General features: G+C 38.8%; 1 protein-coding gene across 4 annotated transcripts in view; it reads right to left on the reverse strand.

The window, feature by feature from the left end:
• Nucleotides 1–25,384, reverse strand: part of LOC105010523 (inactive phospholipase D5) — a 56,961-nt gene that overhangs the window by 22,416 nt on the left and 9,161 nt on the right. For 2 of the 4 annotated variants that reach the window (XM_020047087.3, XM_020047088.3), the window contains exon 2: nt 348–484. In XM_020047087.3, the coding sequence (XP_019902646.2) occupies nt 348–484 (137 nt within the window). Of the gene's footprint in view, nt 1–347; nt 485–20,774; nt 21,043–25,384 lie in introns of those variants that run through there. The other 2 variants (XM_020047090.3, XM_020047089.3) reach the window with 2 other exon arrangements.

Below are 25,384 nucleotides of genomic sequence, written 5' to 3' on the forward strand. Positions count from 1 at the left end.
ATGTTTAGAAAGAACAGAGTTGTGTTCTTTCAACACTAATGCGAAGATTAACTAGCTACCTTCACAACAAAGTGGGCATGAAATCTACGTTTTGGTTTTCTTTCAGATGATCTTCTAATTGTCCTATATTCTTTATTAACCTTCTTTATAACTCATTTTACCCAGTATAATGTTATTAAACATAGTGCAATACTTTATCTTGGACACCAAGGACCTAGGAAAGCTTGAGAGAGGATGTGCCTTTTTATTATAAAGTTGCTCTCATGCTAGAAAAGATTTGAGACCCCGTGTTTTAATCTATAGCAAGGCGATGTAACAACTGCCCAGAATAGAGATGGATCTCTCACCTGCAGTTCTTGTTACAGTTCTCTTCTGTTATACCATCTTCATCCTCTCCCCAGACATCCACCGCTGAGAAGATCAAGGCCACCAGCACAGCAAAACAGCACACCAATGCGAAGATTACAATGCATTTTTGCTGAGACTGCAGAAGAAAAAACACATTGATTCCTGGTTATTTCATTTATTAGATGGGTAAAGTGTCTCAACCTACCCTCACACTGCCTGATTTATTGCACCGTACAGCAAATCCTAAATGATAGCAGCGTCATTCCAGGGCAATTGTACACAAACACATACAGTACATATAATTGTCCATGTGTTTAAGCTCCAGCATATGTAGGGGAGAATACATTAAGCACTGCCATACTGTATGTGGGGGAGAACAGGGAAACCACTAAAGAGGTTCTTTACAGATCAACAGAGTTAAAATAATTATGTTCATAATTGCTATGGGAATTTAAGAAAGCTTAGACCTGAGGCATTGATTTAGTTACATATTCAACCTAGTTAAATTTCATATGGTACATTACTGTTCATACTGTTGACGTGATGCTCTAATCAAAATGTTTAATTTACACAATGAATAGTTTTTATTTTCTAGTTTTGGCCATGCATGCTTGACTAGCATCATCATGCAAAACTGTGCTGAGCATAAAATATTGTCTGGGGCTTCAAGACAATTCTCACATTTTCATGCTACTTAATATGTTGTGATGGGAAATAATGGTTTAATTGTCCATAGCTATATTCCTGTGATTGTATTTCAATATAGTGTATTTGAAATAACATTTATTAACAGGAGCTGAAAAGGGTATTTTATACAGATATTGAGCATGCATGAAACTGTGTTGCGTTTATGAATTAGCTTAAACTTTGGTAAAAAATGTGTGCTTCATTTCAGGAATGCTGTGTGAGCTGTTAATTATTTGATTTAATTTCTCCAATATTGTTGTAGGCATAATGCCAGGGTTCACCTCTGCCAGGCTCTCGTTAGCATTTGCCCTATTTAAACCATAGTAATTACATGAGTTTTCACATACAAGGTTTTCACATACAGTGGGGAGAACAAATATTTGATACACTGCCGATTTTGGCCCACTCCTCCATACAGACCTTCTCCAGATCCTTCAGGTTTCGAGGCTGTCGCTGGGCAATACGGACTTTCAGCTCCCTCCAAAGATTTTCTATTGGGTTCAGGTCTGGAGACTGGCTAGACCACTCCAGGACCTTGAGATGCTTCTTACGGAGCCACTCCTTAGTTGCCCTGGCTGTGTGTTTCGGGTCGTTGTCATGCTGGAAGACCCAGCCACAACTTCAATGCTCTTACTGAGGGTAGGAGGTTGTTGGCCAAATACGGTGCAGTCGTCCTGTCCCCTTTGCAGAAAAGCATCCCCAAAGAATGATGTTTCCACCTCCATGCTTCACGGTTGGGATGGTGTTCTTGGGGTTGCACTAATCCTTCTTCTTCCTCCAAACACGGCGAGTGGAGTTTAGACCAAAAAGCTCTATTTTTATCTTATCAGACCACATGACCGTCTCCCATTCCTCCTTTGGATCATCCAGATGGTCATTGGCAAACTTCAAATGGGCCTGGACATGCGCTGGCTTGAGCTGGGGGTCCTTACGTGCGCTGCAGGATTATAATCCATGACGGCGTAGTGTGTTACTAATGGTTTTCTTTGAGACTGTGGTCCCAGCTCTCTTCAGGTCAATGACCAGGTCCTGCCGTGTAGTTCTGGGCTGATCCCTCACCTTCCTCATGATCATTGATGCCCCACGAGGTGAGATCTTGCATGGAGCCCCAGACCGAGGGAGATTGACGTCATCTTGAACTTCTTCCATTTTCTAATAATTCCGCATACAGTTGTTGCCTTCTCACCAAGCTGCTTGGCTATTGTCCTGTAGCCCATCCCAGCCTTGTGCAGGTCTACAATTTTATCCCTGATATCCTTACACAGCTCTCTGGTCTTTGCCATTGTGGAGAGGTTGGAGTCTGTTTGATTGAGTGTGTGGACAGGTGTCTTTTATACAGGTAACGAGTTCAAACAGGTGCATTTAATACAGGCAATGTGTGGAGAACAAGAGGGCTTCTTAAAGAAAAACTAACAGGTCTGTGAGAGCCGGAATTCTTACTGGTTAGTAGGTGATCAAATAGTTATGTCATGCAATAAAATGCTAATGAATTATTTAAAAATCATACAATGTGATTTTCTGGATTTGAAGTGTACCTATGATACAAATTACAGACCTCTACATGCGTTGTAAGTAGGAAAACCTGCAAAATCGGCAGTGTATCAAATACTTGTTCTCCCCACTGTACAACCCTCTGTCATAGTATGAAAAATCAATGGATTGATAGGCGGCAAAACTGTAATGGATGGCTTGTAGAGTATGCAATATGTACAGGCTTTGAATAACGCCCTATTGGTTGTAGCACATATAGGCTGTGAATAATTCTTTATAGGTTGCAATATGGATTTTTTCACTGACTTGGCTTCCCCAGAGATTTTACCCCCATACTGCCACTCCAGAAATGCCTGCAAGCTATATACTGTATACTGAAAGTGTAGAGTCTAAGGAACAAAATAATTTGTATTTTCTGGCTTTGACATTCACATTTTCAGGGTCACCAGCATTTATCCCCCCAGTAGTTGTCATGTCATGAAAACGAACTTAGGGACTGGTGTGTTTGAAAAATATTTTTGCAATAAAAGAAATTGAATAGAAATGCATAGTTCCTTTGAGTTAACATTTCAAAATGAACCTGCTGCTGATTCAGGGTGAGCTGGTGTTCTGTTTTGTGCACCACTGTAGCGTTGATACCCACCCATGCCCATGTGTTATGGGAGCGATACAAGACACCTCTATCACTCAATGAACCAAATTAAATACACATCTCTCTCACTCTTTGGCCCAATAGACATGAGCTTACAAATGTAATTAATTTCTCTATAGAATCATGGCTGCAGGAAGAGTGCTCCTGATAAACTGATATAAATGTAACATCAAATGTAAGTTTAAGAACTAAGACTACTTTTATCTTATCAATAATACATTTAAGAATTTGTAACCAGTAGGCCTTTATAGTTTTGCCACAGGGGGTCAACTGCCTTTAAAAAATGTATATAAAGTAGATACGAATTGTGTGTAGCCCAATCAGAAGTCTTAGATCACGGTTGGAACAGACAGTAAATATGTCAAAGAATGGGATTGCACCCTGCCAAATCAGGCCTTTCATAATGGTTATAAACAATCACGGTAAACACGGTAATGAGAGAAAACTGTTGGCTACCAAAATACAGTGGTAAGTTAATGAAGCCTTTCCGTTGTTGTATATCTGCAAACATTTGACCAAAAATGGGATTCTATTTATATTAAAGTCCTAAATGTGCATAAAGTTAACCTGACCGAACTACTGTGAAATAACAAATTTTACTTTTTAATTTCTTTATTGAGTAGTCAGATATTTATTATTTGGTCCCATATGCTTTTCACATAATGACAACATCAAGCTTTTAATTCAACGAAGTCATAGAATGCATTTGAAGGGTTGCGTTTTGCCCAGTAGAAACCCACTAGTGAATTACCTTTCTATTTTGTAGATGTTTATTGGGCTCTGACTATAAAAATGTATTCTGGTAATGCCAAGATTAAGAGAACCCCTGAATGAATCATGTATAATGATGAATGAGTAAGTTACAGAGGCATGTTACTATGATTTAGCATTCACAGTAACATGTTACTGTGAATGCTAAATCTTTGTGATATAAGAGGATGGTATGTTTTCTTGTAGCCGCTGTCATTTTTTTTACTCCTTGCACTTTCCCAGATTTATGACTTGACTTAACTTAACAAGAGGTTAACGAGACACAGGGGAAACCAATTACAATGATGCGACTAAACATAGAAACGTGAAAACTAGAAGTAAAACACACAGAACATAAAACTGTAACGACCGGCCTTTACAGACACAATTCCATCTCAGAGGTCTACGGAGATTTCCTTGCAGGTCATGGCTTGGTTTTTGCTCTGACATGCACTGTGTGGAACCTTGTATAGAAAGATGTGTGCCTTTCTAAATCATATCCAATCAATGGAATTTAAATGGGCTTCCTTGTTCTTGAGCCAACTAAATGATGATCAAAAGACACAGGATGCATCTGAGCTCAATTTGTATGATTTTTATTGCATTATGCTCATTTTATTGCATTATGTCCACGAGAGCCATCTGTCCATATATATATACATGTTATGTACGTTCTTATGTCCATGAGAGCCATCTGTCCATATATATATATATGTTATGTACGTGTAATAAAAATATTTCAGGATTATGTTGCGTATAGACATTAATAGAAAATTCCTTATGTTCCTTAAATTCCTTATGTTCCTTAAATTCCTTATGCTCCTTAAATTCCTTATGTTCCTTAAATTCCTTATGTTTCTTAAATTCCTTATGCTCCTTAAATTCCTTATGTTGTGTTAGTAGTTCTTAAATGTACCCAATGAGACAGTCTTCTTTTTAAGAGAGCCATGCATGTACACAAATTATTTTACAACATTCTTGAATAAGGAGATTCGCGGTCAACATGAATTGCCCTGGAGTTACCAAAGCATCTACTGTGCAGAGAGCTTTGCAGTTAAAATGTTGGCACCAAAAAACGAAATACAGGTGTATCTATTTCTGCAGTGACCATCTGGACCTCTAAAGTATAGACATCGATTGAGAGGTATGGAAAATCTAAGAAATACATGTATACAGTATAGTACAGGTGCTGCTTGTCCAATCGTCAGATAGGGGAAGGAGAGCTAGGCCTTGCCTTGGGCGAGTGTCTGATTTAAGCTCTGGGGCTCACACACGATGATAGCTAAGGCAAATCATTTAGATTGGAGAGAGATATAACTAAAGTAAGAAATATTTTTCTTAAATTGATGTTTTGCTTTTTTATTCTACTAAAATGTAATGTGTTAAGAAGAGTACCATGTTATTGCACCAAAGACGAAGGGCGGTGCCTCCATTTTATTGAGTCCAAAGGCTCAAAGAAACATACATTGTGGTAAAAGAAAAATGATATACATAAAAGCTATATAAAAGGGCCTGCTTGATTAAGGCTGGGCACACATAAACAATTTAGCTTGCCAAAACAGTAATCGACCCGGCTTTAATGACCCTCATTTATCAAGCATTGATCTGGAATCAATTTGGAACAAACAATAGTGTTCCTCAATACATTTATGAAACTATTTTAATAATTATAGTTTAAGTATACATATATATTATTAGAAGCGAGTAAATTCACAACATTAGTGCCATTGTAACAGTTCCCTAGACTCCCATTATAAAAATAAAAAAAATGTATATATATTTAATCACCTGATGTTGCACTTTATCTTCTGTGTGCATGTCTCTGACACTTTCAACAAAGTGTTGGCAATGCACCACCTAGTCCAAACAGTGTCTGTTTCCTTAGTCTCCTGGCTCATGTCTTTGTGTTCCCTGGCTTTCTACCACTATGCCCATCACCCAGTGCTGTTTCCTACACTACTGTACCTCGGTAAATGACAGTGTGTATGTAGGTCCACTGAGCCAGTAAGTCAGGACAGGACAGTGTGTCCTGTCAGCCAAATGTGTCTCTGCACATACTCAGCACATTAAGGCCAAGCAGTTTTGGATATATGTGCTTTTGCTGGACACACTCATTTTCCATCTCCAATGTGAAGGACAGACTGTATTTACATATACACTTCACTGTCAGCTCAGGTGTTCAAACCAGCAACCTTTTGGTTACTAGCCTGACTAACCAGGGATTACTAGCCTCACTATGTAACCACTGATAACTCTTGTGGATAGATGCACTGGGTGTCTGAGGTGAGAATGGAATAGGCTCAGTGCGCTAAAATTAAGTAAGCAGTATTAAGTAAACTGTAAATTCACAATCTCCACTAGATCGTTTTGTCTGGACTATTTCAGCAGCAGTATAATCTGGGTTCACTTGAATAAATGTACAAAAAATAGATCCGATTAAGGTTAAAGTCACAGACTGAAGTTTACCATACGGGGCCATCCTAGAATATTATTTAAATGTTAGCTTATATTGAATATGTATGTTGTTCAACATGACAACATGGACCTTCGGGCCATCCAAGTTTGAAGATGAACCCATTATTACGCCACAGTACTTTGCTATATCTATCTAGGTACAATGTAATTACACAATGTTACACTGGAATTAGAAAGAAAAGATGAAGGGTATAATCTTGGTTAGTTACCTGTAATAATATACAGTGGGGACAACAAGTATTTGATACCCTGCCGATTTTGCAGGTTTTCCCATTTACAAAGCATGTAGAGGTCTGTCATTTTTATCATAGGTACTCTTCAACTGTGAGTGAAGGAATCTTAAACAAAAATCCAGAAAATCACATTGTATGATTTTTAAGTGATTAATTTGCATTTTATTGCATGACATAAGTATTTGATACATCAGAAAAGCAGAACTTAATATTTGGTACAGAAACCTTTGTTTGCAATTACAGAGATCATACGTTTACTGTAGTTCTTTACCAGGTTTGCACACATTGCAGCAGGGATTTTGGCCCACTCCTCCATACAGACCTTCTCCAGATCCATCAGGTTTCAGGGCTATCGCTGGGCAATACGGACTTTCAGCTCACTCCAAAGATTTTCTATTGTGTTCAGGTCTGGAGACTGGCTAGGCCACTCCAGGACCTTGAGATGCTTCTTACGGAGCCACTCCTTAGTTGCCCTGGCTGTGTGTTTCGGGTTGTCAGGCTAGAAGACCCAGCCATGACCCATCTTCAATGCTCTTACTGAGGGAAGGAGGTTGTTGGCCAAGATCTTGCAATACATGACCCCATCCATCCTCCCCTGAATACGGTGCAGTCGTCCTGTCCCCTTTGCAGAAAAGCATCCCCAAAGAATGATGTTTCCACCTCCATGCTTCACGGTTGGGATGGTGTTCTTGGGGTTGTACTCATCCTTCTTCTTCCTCCAAACAAGGCGAGTGGAGTTAAGACCAAAAAGCTCTATTTTTATCTCATCAGACCACATGACCTTCTCCCATTTCTCCTCTGGATCATCCAGATGGTCATTGGCAAACTTCAGACTGGCCTGGACATGCGCTGAAATGAGCAGGGAGACCTTGGGTGCGTTGCAGGATTTTAATCCATGACGATGCAGTGTTTACTAATGGTTTTCTTTGAGACTGTGGTCCCAGCTCTCTTCAGGTCATTGACCTGGTCCTGCCTTATAGTTCTGGGCTGATCGCTCACCTTCCTCATGATCATTGATGCCTCCCCGAGGTGAGGTCTTGCATGGAGCCCCTGACCGAGGGAGATTGACCGTCACCTTCCCACTGTATGTTCACCTACATACAGTATTACACTAACCATCGTAATAATAAGACCCTCATCTCAAGGCATCTGGAAGTACAATATAATTACTAAGTATTAAGCTAGTTAAAATGAAGTATAATTAGAAGAACCCATAATTCATCAAATTGAAAATATATATATTTGTCAAAATTAAGATGCATGGAAGATCCCCATCAAACCATGATAGCTAGCTTTTTTCAGCTTCAGGTAGCTAGCAAACCTTTTGCCAGCATTAGGTAGTGGTTGAGGCCTTCTTTCATCTGTAGTTGTGGAGCAAATCTTCCACCTCAACATGGGTAATATATCTGTAATATCTTAATGCTTACAAAAGCCTACATATTATGAAAATGAGGAAAGCGCATCACTGGATACAAAAAATGTATTTGCCTGAAGGTAGTCAAACCATTCATCATATAATCATATGCAATTTACAAAATAGTAACTGTCATGTATATACTGTATATAATATATCCTGTATATACATAACTTATACATTAAGTTATGTCACTGATTATATCCTGATGATATATTATTAGTAAAACACAAGTTTGCAACCCTATTTTCTAAGGCAGTGTAAGAGTTTAAAAAGGGTTGTGTAAACTCTGATTGCCAGCCATGGTTATAAAAATTTATTCCAAATGCACTTTCAATGCACTTTCAATGCAAGTTATTAAACAGCGTTTACTTGCATTAAGAAGAACAGCAGACAGGAACACCTGAAATAAAACCCAATTCTGAACCGAAACATTGACACGAAAAGAAGGGAATAATTTTATTGGAAAAATCTTAGGTGGGTTTAGCCATTTCCAGGCAAAATACTGGATATCATCTACTGCGCAAAGGATGTTAAAAAGACGTCTTTCTGGTGGAAATGAAATCTTTCAAATAGTTTGCTCTGTGGGATACATGTATTGATTGCTTATTGACATGAATAGTTCATCATGCATAAGCTCTGGCCATCATCGTTCAGGCTGCAAGTGGATTTCTACTAGTGTGGGTCTTCAACATGGTTGTGTCTATACAGTTTTTATGCTTCTAATTCAGTACAGTCAGAATTGATAAATTACCATGCGTTAGGGAATATAGCAAGCTTGGCTAGGTAATCTCTGTCAATCTCGGTTAACCCACAACTACAGTATCTATTTCAAGGGCTGACGTGATATTCGCCAGGTATGTCAATTTCAATACACGGGGCAGTCACATAGCTGAACCAATTATTGGAACCTGGAGCCATCTGTCACCAAGACAAGTTGGGAGAAGGAACTTAAATGGAAATGGAAAGTTTGGGTTTAAAAGATCAGCTTCATAGAAGAACTGCTCAAAGATAGCATTATCTCTGAATTGAAAATGTACAAATGTACAACTCTCCATACTTAAAGTGTCTTCGGCCTACATAATTGCATGCATGTTTTTAAAGCCTACACATCATCTGATATTATATTATGTTACTGGTATACCAACAAATCATAAACAGCATTAACATCATCCACAAATCTTAGAGACCTGACTCATACATTTTTTTAAATGGAGCCACATAGCTTTTTTGAAATAATGCTTTAACTGTTAGATAGCATTTCTGCTCATTGCTTATGAGTGGATGAACTACACATTCAGCACAAACAAAAGACATGCCAAGCTTCTGTCAGATGTCTTCTTCATAGGCATTTATGGCTGCCACATTCATCAATCTCCAATCAATTGTGTTGTTATGTAGCAATTCCATTGAGGCTGGGCGTGAAGGTTAACGTTGATTGTGCCAAGTCTTGCCGGAATTATCGATCATCCGGTGTGTCAGGTTTTCCCAGAGGACCAGACTCCAGCTTGCATTCTAACATATTACAGGTAAATGTGGCTTGCCAAATGGTATTACATTTATTTCTGGGCTGGACGGAAGTTAGATCTGCCGATGACTTTGACGGTATGAGGAGTTTCCTGTCTCTCATTGGATCTTGGCACCCATCTACTAACCACAAAACAAAGTGCTGGGTGTTTCCACTCTTTCTGTCTTTCTATTGTTTACCTCAATGGTTCCTTGATGAAAGTATGGCCGGTTGCACCAACCTGAGTTATCACCAGAGTGGATCTTTTGGGAATCTCCTAAGGAACATTAACATTACAAATGTAAAACAAGGTTAGAATGCTAATAAATGTGACAAACAATCCATAGTATTAAATACCCATGAATCATCAAATCTGTGGTGCATCACTTTGTCTTGTGCCAGTCAGGCAGTTCTGTGGATCATTGTGGGGGTCTTTCGCAGAAGTTTGAGACCTTTTCCCTGACTTTTCCAGTTACCGCCTTTACACAGAAAGGTCAGACAAATGCTGATGTTTGTTTTGGAGCTCAGCAGACCCACAATGATTTACACTCAGCAGAATGAAATGGGGCAAAGAACAGCATTGGGAAAGTCTGTACAGGAAAGATGAAAAGGGGAGAGTAATAGATATGTTTTTCCTTAAGCCTTCTTATTACTTCCTTCAATTAGAAACTGATCAAAACTATTCTCTGTCCTGAAACCCCAATGATGGACTGACTTCCTTTCCCTTCCTGCTTTCGAAATTTTCTGATACCCTACCGTGTTAAAGATCATCTAAAATATCTGTACATCCTGCAATGTTCATTTGCTCATCCTTTCATGAGCTAATGCCTGAGATTTGTATGGTTTTTCTAGCACTGACTTGAGGTTATCCAACCTAGCAATCTTAAGTTGAATCAACTAACGTCAAGTCGCTCTTGAAAATATGAATGTAAATGTGAAATGATGAATCATTACATCTTGCTTTCTATATGCACTGTGAGAAAATGTCACTGGAAATAGTTAGATGATAAATGTCACTGGAAATAGTGAAAACTAATACAGAGATGGTAAAATATTGTTCAAAATACAACCCCTGTTTCCCAAAAAGTTGGGACGCTGTGTAAAATGTACAGAAAAACAGAATGCAATGATTTAAAACCCTATATAAAACCCCTTTAAACCCTATATTCAATAGAAAATAGTACCAAGACAATATGTAAAATGTTTTATTTGATGCCCGCAACGTTAAAAAAAAGCTGGGACAGATGCACCAAAAGACTGGAAACATTGTGTAATGCTAAAAACCTAAACAGGGTGGAATATCACACAACTAATTAAGTCAATTGGCAACAGGTCAGTTACATGAATGAGTATTAATAGATCATTCCAGAGAGGATGGTTCTGTCAGAAGTGAGGATGGGGAGGGGTTCACCACACTGTGAAAGACTGCACGGGCAAATAGAGCCACAATTTAAGAATAACGTTTCACAACATAAAATTGCAAAGAGCTTGGCGATCTCATCATCTACAGTACACAACATAATTAAAAGATTCAGAGAATCCAGAGAAATCTCTGTACGCAAGGGACAAAGCTGAAAACCAATATTGGATGGCCGTGATCTTCGGGCCATCAGGCGGCACTGGATTAAAAACAGACACGGTTCTGTAGTGAAAATCACTGCATGGGCTCAGGAACACTTCCGAAAACCATTGTCTATATAAAACCATTGTCCTAGATCAAGCAAGAATGGGACAACATTCCAGTTTCAAAACTACAGCAATTGGTCTCTTCAGTTCCCAAATGCTTACAGAGTATTGTTAAAAGAAGAGGTTATGCAACACATTGGTAAACATGCCTGTTCCAACTTTTGCTGGCATCAAATTCAAAATGGGCATGTATTTTTCCAAAGACATTACAAGTTTTTAGTTTCAACACATGATATGCTGTCTTTGCACTTTTTTCAATTTAATATAGGAATAAATTATTTGCACATCATTGCATATTCTTTTTTTATTTGCATTTTAGGCAACTTCCCAACTTTTTTGGAAACAGGGTTATATAATCTGTCCACATTGTTGATACAGCAATATAATTAATTTAATATGTAATGAACAAAACATTTTAAAATGTAGGCTGCAAGCAGTGTTTCAGGGGGCCAAGCACAACATAGGAAGCATCTCACTGCATGCTCTCACTAGAGAAATGTTTTGCTATTTAAAAATGCCCAATGCCGCTAGTAGTCAGGATGTCCAATTGAAGGAGAGGAAATCAAAACAAAACAAAAAGACCTTGAAACCAGAAAAGGAACCAGGCAATACTAGTTCAGGCGATTATGAGGGATGAATATTGTTGTGGCTGGCAGGTTTCAATTCCTGGTTTTCTATGTGACAGTCTGTCTTTAATCATTACACTATTTAAACAGCAGAATGGAACTTTTACCTCAGCCATTACATTTTTGTTGAAATACATTTCAACAAAAACATTTATTAACGGAACTAAAGAGTAGTCTTGCACAAAGACTATATAGCTAATAGCTATACATCCTACTTATAACGAAAACAGTGGATCCAATCACTTCATGGCTGATTTGTGTCTTTGGAAAACAATAACAGTATATAAGGGTCACGTAAAACAATTCTTCTCCTAAACATATGAGAATCATGGTATTTCAGAGGGGATATATATTGTTGTGTGAAAAGTACCAAGTGGATATACACACCTGAAATACAATATTTGGAACATCTCAGAGGGGAATTGAAACAGGGTCAGAATATTACAGAACAGGGACATCCCCACTACACCACAGGGGCTTCAGGTTGTTGCTACAGCTCTCTATCCTCTCCAAATGTAAATTTTACCCCAGCCATTACAATTTTGCTGAGATAAAGTTGGCAACAAAACATTTGTAAAGGAACTAAAGTGTACTGTATTACAAATATTATTATAAATGGCTAGCTATACATCCTACTTATAACAAAATCATTGACTCCAATCACTCCATGGCTGGTTCCTTTCTTTGGAAAACAATAACAGCATAAAAGTGTCACGTAATACAATTATTCTCGCAAATAAATGAAAATCATAAACATTTACAATAATATAACTTTTAAAGACAATGGACCAATTGTCATCCAAATCCATTCAGCTGTTTCGGGGGAAATGTCATTTAAGTGCGTTTTGATCAACGTCAAAATCGTGAGAAACATCGATTATGTATATAGCGCCCCCAAGCGGTATTTCTGTATGTGAGTTTTCCTGTCCATTCTTGAGAGACAAATGTACTAGTATGTTTCGTTTTCGTAGCTGTTTGATGTTCCATTTGGGTTTAATGGACGTCTAAAGTCATAGACCCGCCCAGCTCAATTTCATTCGCTGATTTCGGCCATATTGTTTGAGATATCAACTTTCCTTATATAATATTTAAAGACAATGATTCAAAGGTCTTTCACACCAAACGGCATGCAAATCCGTTCAGCGGTCTCGGAGGAGATGTCGTTAACGTGTTTTTCACCACATTCAAAATGGAGGAAAATCCATAGGGCGAATTTGAAAGACCCCAGAGACTTTTTTGTTCAGCATGAGAAGAGGTATATCTGGAACTTGGTTGCATGTCTCTACGACATTCGGTTCATGAGATGTGCATGCTCAAACCTTCAACATTTGACTAAGTGCTACAGCGCCACCATGGGGTGTATAGGTATAGTAATGGCCGAGGCCCTTCGAGCCTCTCATGGCAACAAGTATGAAAAGTTTCATGCAAATTGAGCCACATATGGCCGAGTAAAAACATTGAGCCACATATGGCCGTACCTACGGTACTTGGTCCCCTAATAATAATAATAATAATAATGAAACGTACAAACATAAAAGGGTTCCAGCAACTTTGTTGCTTGGCCCCCTAATAAAACCAACAAAAACAATAGGGTACCGTACCTACGGTACTTGGTCCCCTAATAATAATAATAATAAAACGTACAAATATAAAAGGGTTGCAGCAACTTCGTTGCTTGGCCCCCTAATAATAATAATAATAAAACGTACAAACATAAAAGGGTTCCAGCAACTTTGTTGCTTGGCCCACTAATAAAACGTACAAACATAAAAAGGTTCCAGCAACTTCGTTGCTTGGCCCCCTAATAAAACCATAACCTGAGAAACAGTCAGTAAATGTGTTCACTCTCTCTCTCACTCCCTTGGGCTGGTAGCTTGGAAGGTTTGCATCTATTGTCAAATGAAGTGTTGGGAGCCTTTTTCAGCCATGCAGGCAGCTCAGCGCATTGATTGCAGCCAGGCCCCTCCCTCTTGATCAATAAGTCAATTATGCCTCCATTAGAGTGACATTAGAGCTGAGGTTCAGGACACTTCTAATGCCAGGTGGGAGCACACTCACCGCCTAAACCCTGGGACCCATCCAATCTCTGAGAAGGCTTAGTCTGGAGCTTTTATGACCACAGGGCAACTGGTGAACAGTGGAGACTATGGCAGGCACAACACCATGGGAATGTCATAAATGCTGTACTGACCAAAAACCCAGACATTTTCCCCAGACAAGGGACCAATTACTCACTAACTTTGTCAGGGAACTCTGCTGCCTGTCAAAATACAAAAGTCACAAATACTTTAAAAGGCAACCAAGTTAGCTGGTGCAGAAACACCCCAATTCTCAGTTTAAAGTAGTATATTTTTGGACGACGCATTTCTGTTCATACTTTTTCCTGCTTATTGTCTCTGCTTGATCTCCATATCTGTAGAGTATCATATTGCCATGAGCATGTTACTATCCACTCTCTGTTGGAGCTTCTCTCTGTAGATCTCTACTGCAGAATCAGCAGGAATTGTATTGGACTCTGGTTTAGAAGGGGTGTGAAGTCCATAATACTGCCCTATGCCACAAAAATACTTCAGGCAGTCTCAGACACACTCTCCAAGCAAAATAACTTTAATTATAGCTTTGCCAATAGGAATTGGGTGTTTTTATCTCTTGACAAGCCACTGGCTTAACTCATTTATTAATTAAGGCATGCCTTGTCTTCAGGAGAGATTCCTGACCCAAATGGGACTTCATTATTTAGTGTTTTGGTTTCAAGCTGGGTTTGTTATGTTGAATATAATCATTTCATTGGATTCTATTACTCCAGATATTGTTATGAATATTTGGAGAAATAAAGTACCACATTTTTATAGTAAATCTACTTATAATTGGAAACATTATGATAACAATCGATAATTGTTGGATTGGGTATTGTTGAATTAAATAGGACCACAGCCGAGGAAGAGTCCACTGTAAACATGCAGTGCTGGGAGAATTTAGAAAGAAAAAGACAACTCATAAAGAAACAAGGACATCAGCTATAGTGAACTTCTCCACATCAAAGGATTTTCTTTTGATGGTTAAGCAGTATTGTTAGAAGAAAAATAAAACCAACCCATTGTTATTGATATTTCAAGGACATTTGCAGCACCTTCCAATTCGTAGCATCAGTACTAAGACTTGTGATATCAAGTTTCATACAGGAATTATCAGAGTGCCTTTACGAGAACTTAATGTGTGATTTAGTGACAATGCATCTCTAAGAGACCACACCGACATGACAAGTTAATGCCTTGTCCCATCATTGAAACCTGGCTGTGATGTTTCTGAGAACAGGACCGACATTTTAATGAAGCTGCACGCAAGTAGGCGAGGATGCACAGAGTTTAGAATCACCGGAGAACACGTAAGACAACACAATGAGTATTATGTATTAAGTAGATCTGCAATGATGATGGTATTTGTTGAACTTCTTCTGTAGAGTAATAGTTTGCATTGGCGTTTCTAGAATATGTTACATGGGTTGGCAGAAGGGTGGCAAGTGTATTCAAAGGTGGCATATCAATCTGTTGTTGGTTATGTCCACTTTACTTATACAAATCCAGCTACTGAAAATGGACAATGTAATGTCTTGCTAATAAATATCATACCCTTCTACACTTTGATGTTTATGTGTTCAAGTTCAAGTTTGGTACGAGTCTTTCGAGTGCGCAATATAACTGAGTGTTGGGAGTTCCCTAATTATTATGTATGCAATTTACAAATGGAGGGAAAACATGCAGTATTTTTCTTGGACACATCGTTTATATTATTATGCCAAGTGCTGAAGCACAGATCAATGCATCCTGAAAATGAATGCCTTACATTACTTGAAATACACAAACACTGTATATAGGCTACTGAGGTTGTAGAGTAGCAGTTTAATATACTAACTTAATTTAAATTGCAACTGTTTATCACATGGCCACACATCACATTTTTTATTGATGTCCAGATATGTCTAATTTAGAATTATTGTGAGATAAACCTTAACTTTCTCCACAGATGAAATTAACCATTTAATTATCCATAGCAAGCTACATCAACATTGTTCAATGCCACTTTGCTAGCTATCAGGACAACCAGGACTCAACCATTTTACAGGGAAGGGGGGACTCAAAGATATTGGAACGGGTTACCATAGAGATTTACAACGAAAGTAGAAGAAATATAATAAAACTCAATAAAATGAAATATTAATATATTATAGCAGATACTCCTGACAGCTGGCGTGGAAGGAGTGCCACACTGGTGGTTCTGCCAGTGATAGTTTGATAAATGCAAACTTCTTGCGCAGATTCTGCCTGTCACTTTAGCTTTAGGGAAGCATAGGTTTGCGTCTATTGCTATGTGTGTGTGTGTGTGTGTGTGTGTGTGTGCTCATGGATCTGTATTTCTGTTATATAATAATTGGAATACAAGGGAGAAGGATGGAGAGACAGGAAGAATATTTGTTAAATTAATCAGTTTGAAGCCACAACTATGCAACCTCATTTCCCTTTCCCCTTGTATCTAATGTAATGAAGGAACTAACAGTAATTCACATTTTTATAAATCAGAGGAGATCTTATTATCTTTGGAAGAGCACCATTAGTTTAGTCCCGTTAAGGGCTCGCTTGGAGGGGATGATCGATGATGTGTCTCCCCACACAGCTGTGTCAGTGGCCCAGCCAGGGAGGGTAGAAATGCTACTGTCCCAGTTCCTTTCCTCCCTCGTGCTTCCACAGCCATAGTCTCACAGAGACCTCAGAGCTCCTGACAATGACTGATCTGTGATCAGCGCTGTGATCAGCCCTTCTGCTTATTCAATTCCTGTGATATATGATCTCCAGAGCTCTGTGTGACCTAATGTTCTTGGGAAAAGGAGGGTAGGGTTCATCACCCTGTATAAGATTTTACGAAATCTAATTTTAAAGAAAACTGTCAAATTATGTATTTTCTATGCATCTCATAATTTATTTAACATACAATTCAAAATGTTTTTGAAATGCATTCACTGGTCAATAATTATATAATAAACATATTTAGATTTCACGTGTACATTACATTTTTCAATAGCATTTAATGTATTTTTTTAAGTATGGATGTCAAGAAAGGTTTTTAGTAATTTAACAATTTAAATAACTTTGGTGCAGTCAAAGTTCTGCAATTGAATAAGAGGGTTACATACATTTGAGTGGCATACTCGCCCACATACTACACAAAACTAATGTGAAGCATGGCACATGAGTGCCTCTATTGCTGCAGTCAGCAGAATTTGACTAATCTCAAAAATTGTATTTATCAAAGCAGTTCTGCAGAGGGAGCTCTCTCACAACGTCAAGTTTGGGAAAACAATATTGGATTTTCAGTTGGCTTCGTACACACGCTCCTGCAAAACAGACACTATCTGTCAGTGTGTGAGACTAACATTACAGTGTTACTCATGTCATCATTAGGGACAGAAAGCCCTAAATAGCAAAACTATTCTGAAATGATCCCACCAATCCGAAACCCTACGAAAGTGCTGGCCCCTTGGTGCCTTATTTTGTAGACGAAGAAATGTTGCATCATCAAGTTAAAAAAGAACAAAAAAAAACACGTCACCACTGTTTTCTTCTGAACTAAAAACTACTATAGCAAAACGTAAGGCTATTTTTTGACAGCCTGTCCATTGACAAAGTCATAGTTTTGCAATTTCACGAAGTACTGGCAGGCAACATAAAAAAAAATTTAGAACAGAGTTTGATCTGATGCTAAACACGTCAAATGAATCAGCATGTATGAAAAAAACAGCAACATCTACAATATTTAGTTGTGATATATTTTAGGATACATGTGAAAATAGTGGAGAAGGTTGTTTGTATATACAGTTTGTATACAGTGTGTTTGGACAGTATTTAGACCCTTTTGCTTTCTCCACATTTTATTGTGTTATTTAAATAATTTATAATTGATTCAAACGTTTGACACACACTGCTCCATTAAGTGAAAACAAGTTTTAAGAAAAAAGCCAATTTATTAATAATGAAAAAATTAAATATTTAATGTACATAAGTATTTAGATCTTTAGCGATGGCTCTCCAAATTGAGTTCAGAAGCACCCTGTGTTATTGGATCATTGTTAAGATTTCTGTAGAACTTGATTGGTATCAATCTGTGGGGAATTGAATTTACTGGATATGATTTAGAAAGATACATTCTTGTCTACATAAGATCCCACACTTCAAGTTCATGTCCTATAGCTGGCCATTGAGCTAAATTAAGTAAATGTGCAACCCAATGGCCAATATAATTGAGCTTCAGAGTCTCTCTGCAGAGATAGGAGAACCTGCCAGAAGGACAACCACTTTACTCCATCAACCACCTCCTAATAAAATCTATTTTGATTTAATGTTGTAATACAATATAAACTCGAAAAGGGCAACAGGGTTGAATACTGAGAGATACTGTGTGTATACATATATATACAGTACCAGTCAAAGGTTTGGACACGTCTACTCATTCAAGGGTTAATTGTGGAATAATAGTGAAGACATCAAATCTATGAAATAACACATACAGAATCAAACAGTAACCAAATAGGTGTTGAGCAGATCAAAATAAATTGTTATTTTAGATTAAAAATTCATTTTTTTTGTGCATATTCTGTGATTGCATCTGTGATTTCTGTTAATAAATGCCCTCCAGGACACTGAACACTCGTCCGTTGTCCGTTACCTGTGTCTCTCTACCCGTATACATACATACTGCATATCCTTCTTTACCTTTGCCTGGCGAGTGGCTACACAAACTCCTTTATCCAACCAACCGCTACTAAACTCTGACTTAAGTTTCTCCTCCGCACAGAGTTGCAAATGAATTCCTCCAAAGTAATTTAAAGATCGCAAAGACTATGCAAACATTCTGGGCATGTTTTTGTGTAATCCTGTTTTGGTCCCCAGAAGGATAGAAAAACGAAGTATGTGTGTTTGTGTGTACATGTTTGTGTAGAGACGCTTGGTGGAAGTCTGAAAGGACCGCTCATTTCCCCACAGGCAGATTTGGAGGTCAGTCAGTGTTTTTTGTGGTCCTAGCAGTTGTCAGATGTTGTTTTGAACAGCAGGGCTGAAAGACTGACGGGTAATGTGAGGGCAGCACTTTGCACCTTCCCTAACTGCTAAGTGAGCTCTGACACCCCCAAAGATAATGATGTCAAAAAGGATCTAAACTAAAAATTCTTCAGGAATGTATACCTATATTCCTGGTTAAACATCATCCGCTTCACAATCCACAGCATCTCAGAAGTGTTGTCAACAATTCCACTACAATATGACTGGTGACAAAAGGACCTGCATCACAAAAATGTACACAAACATTAGCCAGATATGTACAACAGCATTCCAAAATTCAGCTACCAACAGTATGACCTTTTAAAATCTAGGAATAATGTTTAGAATTAAACAAAAATGTGTTTCACATTATAGTATCATTACATTTAGTGATATTCAACTTCACAACACAAACTTCATACAGGCCTCCACTACACCCTCCAACACACAACCTACCCAAAGATGTTTGTTCATAATAAGCATCATAGAACTACTACAAGGTGAACTCTCTTCCCGACGAACGTTGTGCAACACGTGAAAATGGGTATGCTCCCCATCTGGACTCTGGTCCCTCAGAACAAGATCACTGACGACAATGAGTCCATGTACTGTGGAGAGGCTGGAGACGTGTGGCCTAGTGCCGCGGAGAAATAATCTGGACTTTAACGCAGACAAAGTGGAGGAGGTTGTTGACTTCAGGAGAAGGCCCCGACTTTAGTTCGGCTGAATCATTTCTATTCCTAGGATCCATCCAAATTTCACAATCTCTGGTGGGATGACAACATCAGAGCCATCACCAAGGGGTAGAACTTGTATCTTGTAAATGGGATTGCTGGAACAGAATTGGCTGGAAAGTAGTGGCATGCTCCAAAAATGATATATTGAACATTCCACTGGCACTGACCTGTCTGTGTTGCCAAACAACTCTTAGACGGCCTCATTAGCTTACACAACATGATTATAGGGGACCAAACTTTAGTTTTATTCCTGAAAGAAATCCTACCTAGTGCAGCTTTAACTACTGTATTCGTAAAGGCTAGTTCATGTACCCTTATCAGAAACTGTTACCACTTATGGAATAAAGATGATTCAGATTGTTTTACTTCATCCTCAAACAAACAACCCATTACCACAGCAACATATAGCATATACAGCTCATCCCAGTCCCCACTCCATGGAAAACAAACAACAAAAACTCAGTGAAGGGGATGTCAAGTTGGTTATTGCTTCCTCCTCAATGCGCTCATGATAAGGCTCAAGCCCAGGACGTCTGCCTCGCAAACCGCGCAACCTCCTGATCCATCTTACCCAGTCGTGACACAGAAAGCTAGCCGCTTGCCCGTGCGAATAGGAACAGTGCAGGTTGAGGAGTGGGATCGCCGTCTGCTACACCAGCACATTCCTCCAAAACAATGCCAACCATAACTCTCGCTCTATTTCACACAATTACTACAGACATTGTGCATTGACAGTCTGCCAGCAAACCACCTGGATGTAATTAAAGGCAAACAGAACATACGGCCACATTCCACTGAGGTGTGAAACAATCAATCAACTCTCAGCTAAGTATATCTTAGTATTACAAGCTCTGAGAAATATACTGTGCGCAGGCAAAGGCACGCACACATTTTAAAGTCTAGTGGACAGCTACAACAAAGCCACACTGTCCATTGTAAGCTGACACACGAATGTGAGATAAAAGATGACAAGGCTGCTGGCACAGTGCCCAGGTTAACAAGACAGTATCTGCTGACGTACAGTAAAATGTTGACTTCCTCTTCAAAGTATTTGGCACTCTGTGAGTGAGTAGAGCTCACCTTCATGGTGCATCTCCTTCAGTCCTTCAGTCCTCTACGCAGCACACATGTGAGGGTGTGTGCGCTTTGGGTGTGTGTGTTTCCTGGGCAGGAGCCGCGCTCTCTGTTTCCCACAGGGGAGGGGAAACCATACCCTCACACGCTGCCACTCCTGTTCGCTGGACAGCGTCCAAAGGAAAGGTATAATGAGTGTAGAAACAGGAAGCTACTGATTCCTGACATGCTATCAATCTCTCTCTCCGTTTTCACATTTTTTATCGTTCGCTCACACTTCTCCACCCTTTAGATGGAAACACAGAAAGAGGGACAGATTGGAAAAGATAGATGATCTGTTCTCCTCACCCCACTCCTCAACCCACCCCACCTTTCCTGATCCATCCCCTTCTTGTATTCCATCCAATACAAAGCCTCTCTAGCCCTCCTCCCATACCCGTTTTCAAGCCACATTAAATGAGAGCCTCAGCCAGGGGCAGATCAGTATATTCAGGCAGTCAGAAAAAATCTCAACTCTTGTAGATCCTCAGTTCTCAGATATAACTAGACATAGATATCGACAAAGAAATCCAATATATTCAATATAATATAGCAATATACTGAACCAATGAATGTTTTACAGAAATAACGTTTAATCATCTACTAAAATCAAGTGACTGGTTTAGACGTCAAAATTGTAATTAGATAGACTGTAGGTCTCACTTTGTGATAGCGACAGAGATTTTTTATTCTATTTTTGTCAGGAGAGACAGCACCTCTTTCCACAGGAAAAAAGTGTTGAGAAAGTGAAAGATCGGGGAGAGAAAGACAGAAAAAGACAGTACAAAATAGAAAGAGAGGGGTAGAGAGAGGCAGAGAGAACAAGATTATTAAATAAGAGAGAAAGAAAAGAGAGAAAACAGAAGAAGTAAACTGATTTGCAACACAAGCCTCCAATACTGTGCACAGAATGAAAAATACAGTCTTTATAATTAGATTTTCATGTCATCCCTTAGTGACTAATAAATCACAGTGTTTTTTGTTTTTTTAATGCAACTTCTAAATATATTTTAGGATGCGTTTCCTTCATCCTCTTTCAGCCTATGAATTGTTTAGTTTGATTGTGTGGGCGTTAGTAAACGATCATGGATTTATAATCAAATCATCCATGTGACACCAATCAGTTGGCTAAAAGTACAATCCCATCTAAATGTTTTAGACAAAAAGGACATTGTCTAATTGTTCACAATTCCAGTTATACCTAACAATATAGTATTAAAAACACTATGGTAAAACAGTAAAATCATGTTTTTTACTTTAATCAGTAGGCCACTAAGTTACAAAGTGTGCATACACACATGTACTTCTAGGATGACTCATTGGTATCTCCACAACAAATAAATCCCCATCCCTCATGCTTTAAAAAGACCCTTCATCAACATCAAATGCTTTAAAGACTGATGAACTCCCTTCGGAGCGTCAATATTTCCTGCAATATTGTATTAATACACAACCACCTGTAGAGGGCAGTCTAAGCACACACTCCCACAACACAGACACCCTCGACTGTACACAGTGTACATAAAACCTGAAATCAGAAGGCATTATCTTAATATCCAGTCAAATCCATAGGTGTCTAATCAAAGTCTAGCCACACTGGGTGGCTATAAAGTTTTGTGCTCAAAATGTCTTCTCTTACCCAAATTAGCAGATCCTATCTGTCTCTTCATTCTGCCTTTTATATTTAGCTAACTGATCTGCTGATCTGCTACCTCGCTTCTGTTCAATCAGATCCATATTTGCTATTCTACCTTACTGCCCTGAAATGCATTTACTACTGCTGCCTGTGCATTTCATTCATCTCTATTTTATCTGTGCTTTTTGAACTACGGAGTGAATCTGTTTTGCTATGTGCTGGACAGTGTAGCCTACTACTGATGTTTTGGATAATGAAGCACCCACATACCTGCCACAACGATGGGGAACAAGAGACAACTCACAGAGCCTAGGCCAGGCAAAGCATAACTCATTTTATAGGGAATAAGAGTGGAGGTGAGACCTAAACTGAGAGGGGTAGTGGGAGGATGTCTGGCAAGCAAATCCCCCGCGGATGACAGAGAGAAAGCAGAGCAGACTCCTGCATCATCAAGAGTTCCACTCATTGAAAAACTGGACCTATTAAAGTACAGTTGTAAACTCCCAATCAAAATGTAGTGCTGACCATAAAAAGTATACTTTCAATAATGATTTCAAGATAATACAATCTGGAGTGGTGATTAACAATAATATACTTTTGGGAAATGTCAAATCCATCAACAAGTGTAAAAGATGGGGATTATTTCATTAACCATTCAAAAAATAGATGTTTCTCTTAATTTCTTGGTTGAATGAGCAGTGTGGTATGAAACAATTGCTTGGCGCAGATGACCACAAGACAGGCTTATTTCTATCATCAAATCTCCTGAACCTGTGGTTGTGACGTGACAGGATCATAGACACAATTGGATGAAATGAAATTGGACTAGGGAGAGAGACAATTCAGTTGAGAGAAGTATTTATAAAATCAAAAAAGCCTGCATATGAACTTTATTTATTAGAATTGATAGGTATTGCATTTGCGCTATATTTTGTACAATTCTATTAGATTTGAATTGAATTAGTGGCACTCTGTGACACTACAAATTGACAACCCCAAAGAATCCTTCATATAGCCAGTTGGCTATTCCCCATCCCTCAGTGTCTCTATTTGTTCCTTCTTAGGATCTTAAATGAATCAGAGAAATACATGAGTGAAAAGGAAATTAATAATGTAGCAGTGGTCCAGTGGCTAAGTGGCGATAATGCAGGATTTACGGTGTCATTACCCAGCAGACAGTCTTTAAAGATATACCTTATCGTTAAATTGCTTTACAAGTGACATCCTTCAAGGTGCACTTTCAACACTCAAAGCAGCACACAAACCCAACGACCCAACAAGATTGACATCGGCTAAACAAAAAAATAACATCAACTTTTGTCCATCCATTTGGAAATGGCCTGGATGATGTTGAGAACAATATTCTGCTCACATCGACAATGCAGATTATGATAACACTTGCTTCAGCAAGACTGAAAACTGTAGCACACAAATTATTTTTTTTTGATTGCTATAATATTTAATAAAAAATGGGAAATGTGTGGTGGATTACAGAGATGCATTTATCTCTATTGATCTCACATATGGTCAATACAAATAATTTCCACTGCCATCTGTTACGCAAAAGAGTTCAAAACACTTAATGCGCAGAGGGATTTGACTTTTGGAAATTAGGCTAATGTGGCTGACAAAGTGTACAGAGTCAAATACCTATCTGTGCCTGGGATGGGAATATCTAGTGGTGGATCAGGTATTGAGGGCTTAACCATTATGAAGGTCTGTGCCCCTGTCATTGTTTTCAGGGTCAGCCCTTAGGGTTGAGATGAGATGAAATGAAATGTAATTGGATTGTGATGCATGTGAACAATATACAGTACAACCCACTGCTGTATCAACCTGACATACAGTTGTGCTCAAAAGCTTGCATACCCTTGGAGAATTGATAATGTATGTACCATTTGTAATGAAGACATGAGTGCGCATGCAAAACACGTCTTTTATTTCTTATGGGATTCACATTCAACTGTAGGTCATAACAGAATGTCAGTATCATAAAACATGGCGACAAAGAAATAAGTGTTCAAATGTCTGCATACCCTTAGTTCTTAATACTGTGTATTGCCCCCTTTAACATCAATGACAGCGTGCAGTCTTTTGTAATAGGCCCCGAATTCTTGCAGGTGGTATATACGAATTGCCATTCGTCTTGGCAAAATGCCTCCAGGTCATGCAAACTCTTTGGTGGTCTTGTTTGAACCGCACGTTTGAGATCTCTCCAGAGTGGCTCAATGATATTAGGGTCAACTTGGTCTTGTGCTTAGGGTCATTTTCATGCTGGAAGGTCCAAGAGTGTCCCATGCGCAGCTTTCGTGCAGAAGAATGCAAATTGCCTGCATTCATCTTGCCATCAATTTTCACAACATTCCCCATGCCTTTAGAACTCAAACACACCCAAAACATCACTGAGCCACCACAATGCTTCACAGTGGGGATGGTATTGTAGAATCTGAGCATTAACAATTACAATATGAATGTACGTTTCATGGGAAGTGAACGTGCCTAGATAATGAGAACAACAGAAACATCTCTGTTTAGATTATCTCTCTGTAGGTTGTGCTCTAATGACCAAAGGAATGTTTACGATGGCCATTTGGCATTGGGGTTACTGTCTTGGAAACCTGATCTTTGCTAGGTAGACACACCCTTCAAGGTAGTTTTGGCTGAAATCTTTCTCAGTCTACCTGACCTTGGCTTGGTATCAAGAGATCCCTGAATATTCCACTTCTTAATAAGTGATTGAACAGTACTGACTGGCATTTGCAAGGATTTGGATATCTTTTTATATCCTTTTCCATCTTTATAAGTTCCATTACCTTGTTACGCAGGTCTTTTGACAGTTATTTCCTGCACCCCATGGCTCAGTATCTTGCCTTCTTAGTGCATTCACATGAGAGCTAACAAACTCATTGACTATACACAGACACTAATTGAATAAAAAAAC

This window comes from Esox lucius, chromosome 6 (assembly GCF_011004845.1).
Source record: "Esox lucius isolate fEsoLuc1 chromosome 6, fEsoLuc1.pri, whole genome shotgun sequence".
NCBI lineage: Eukaryota > Metazoa > Chordata > Actinopteri > Esociformes > Esocidae > Esox > Esox lucius.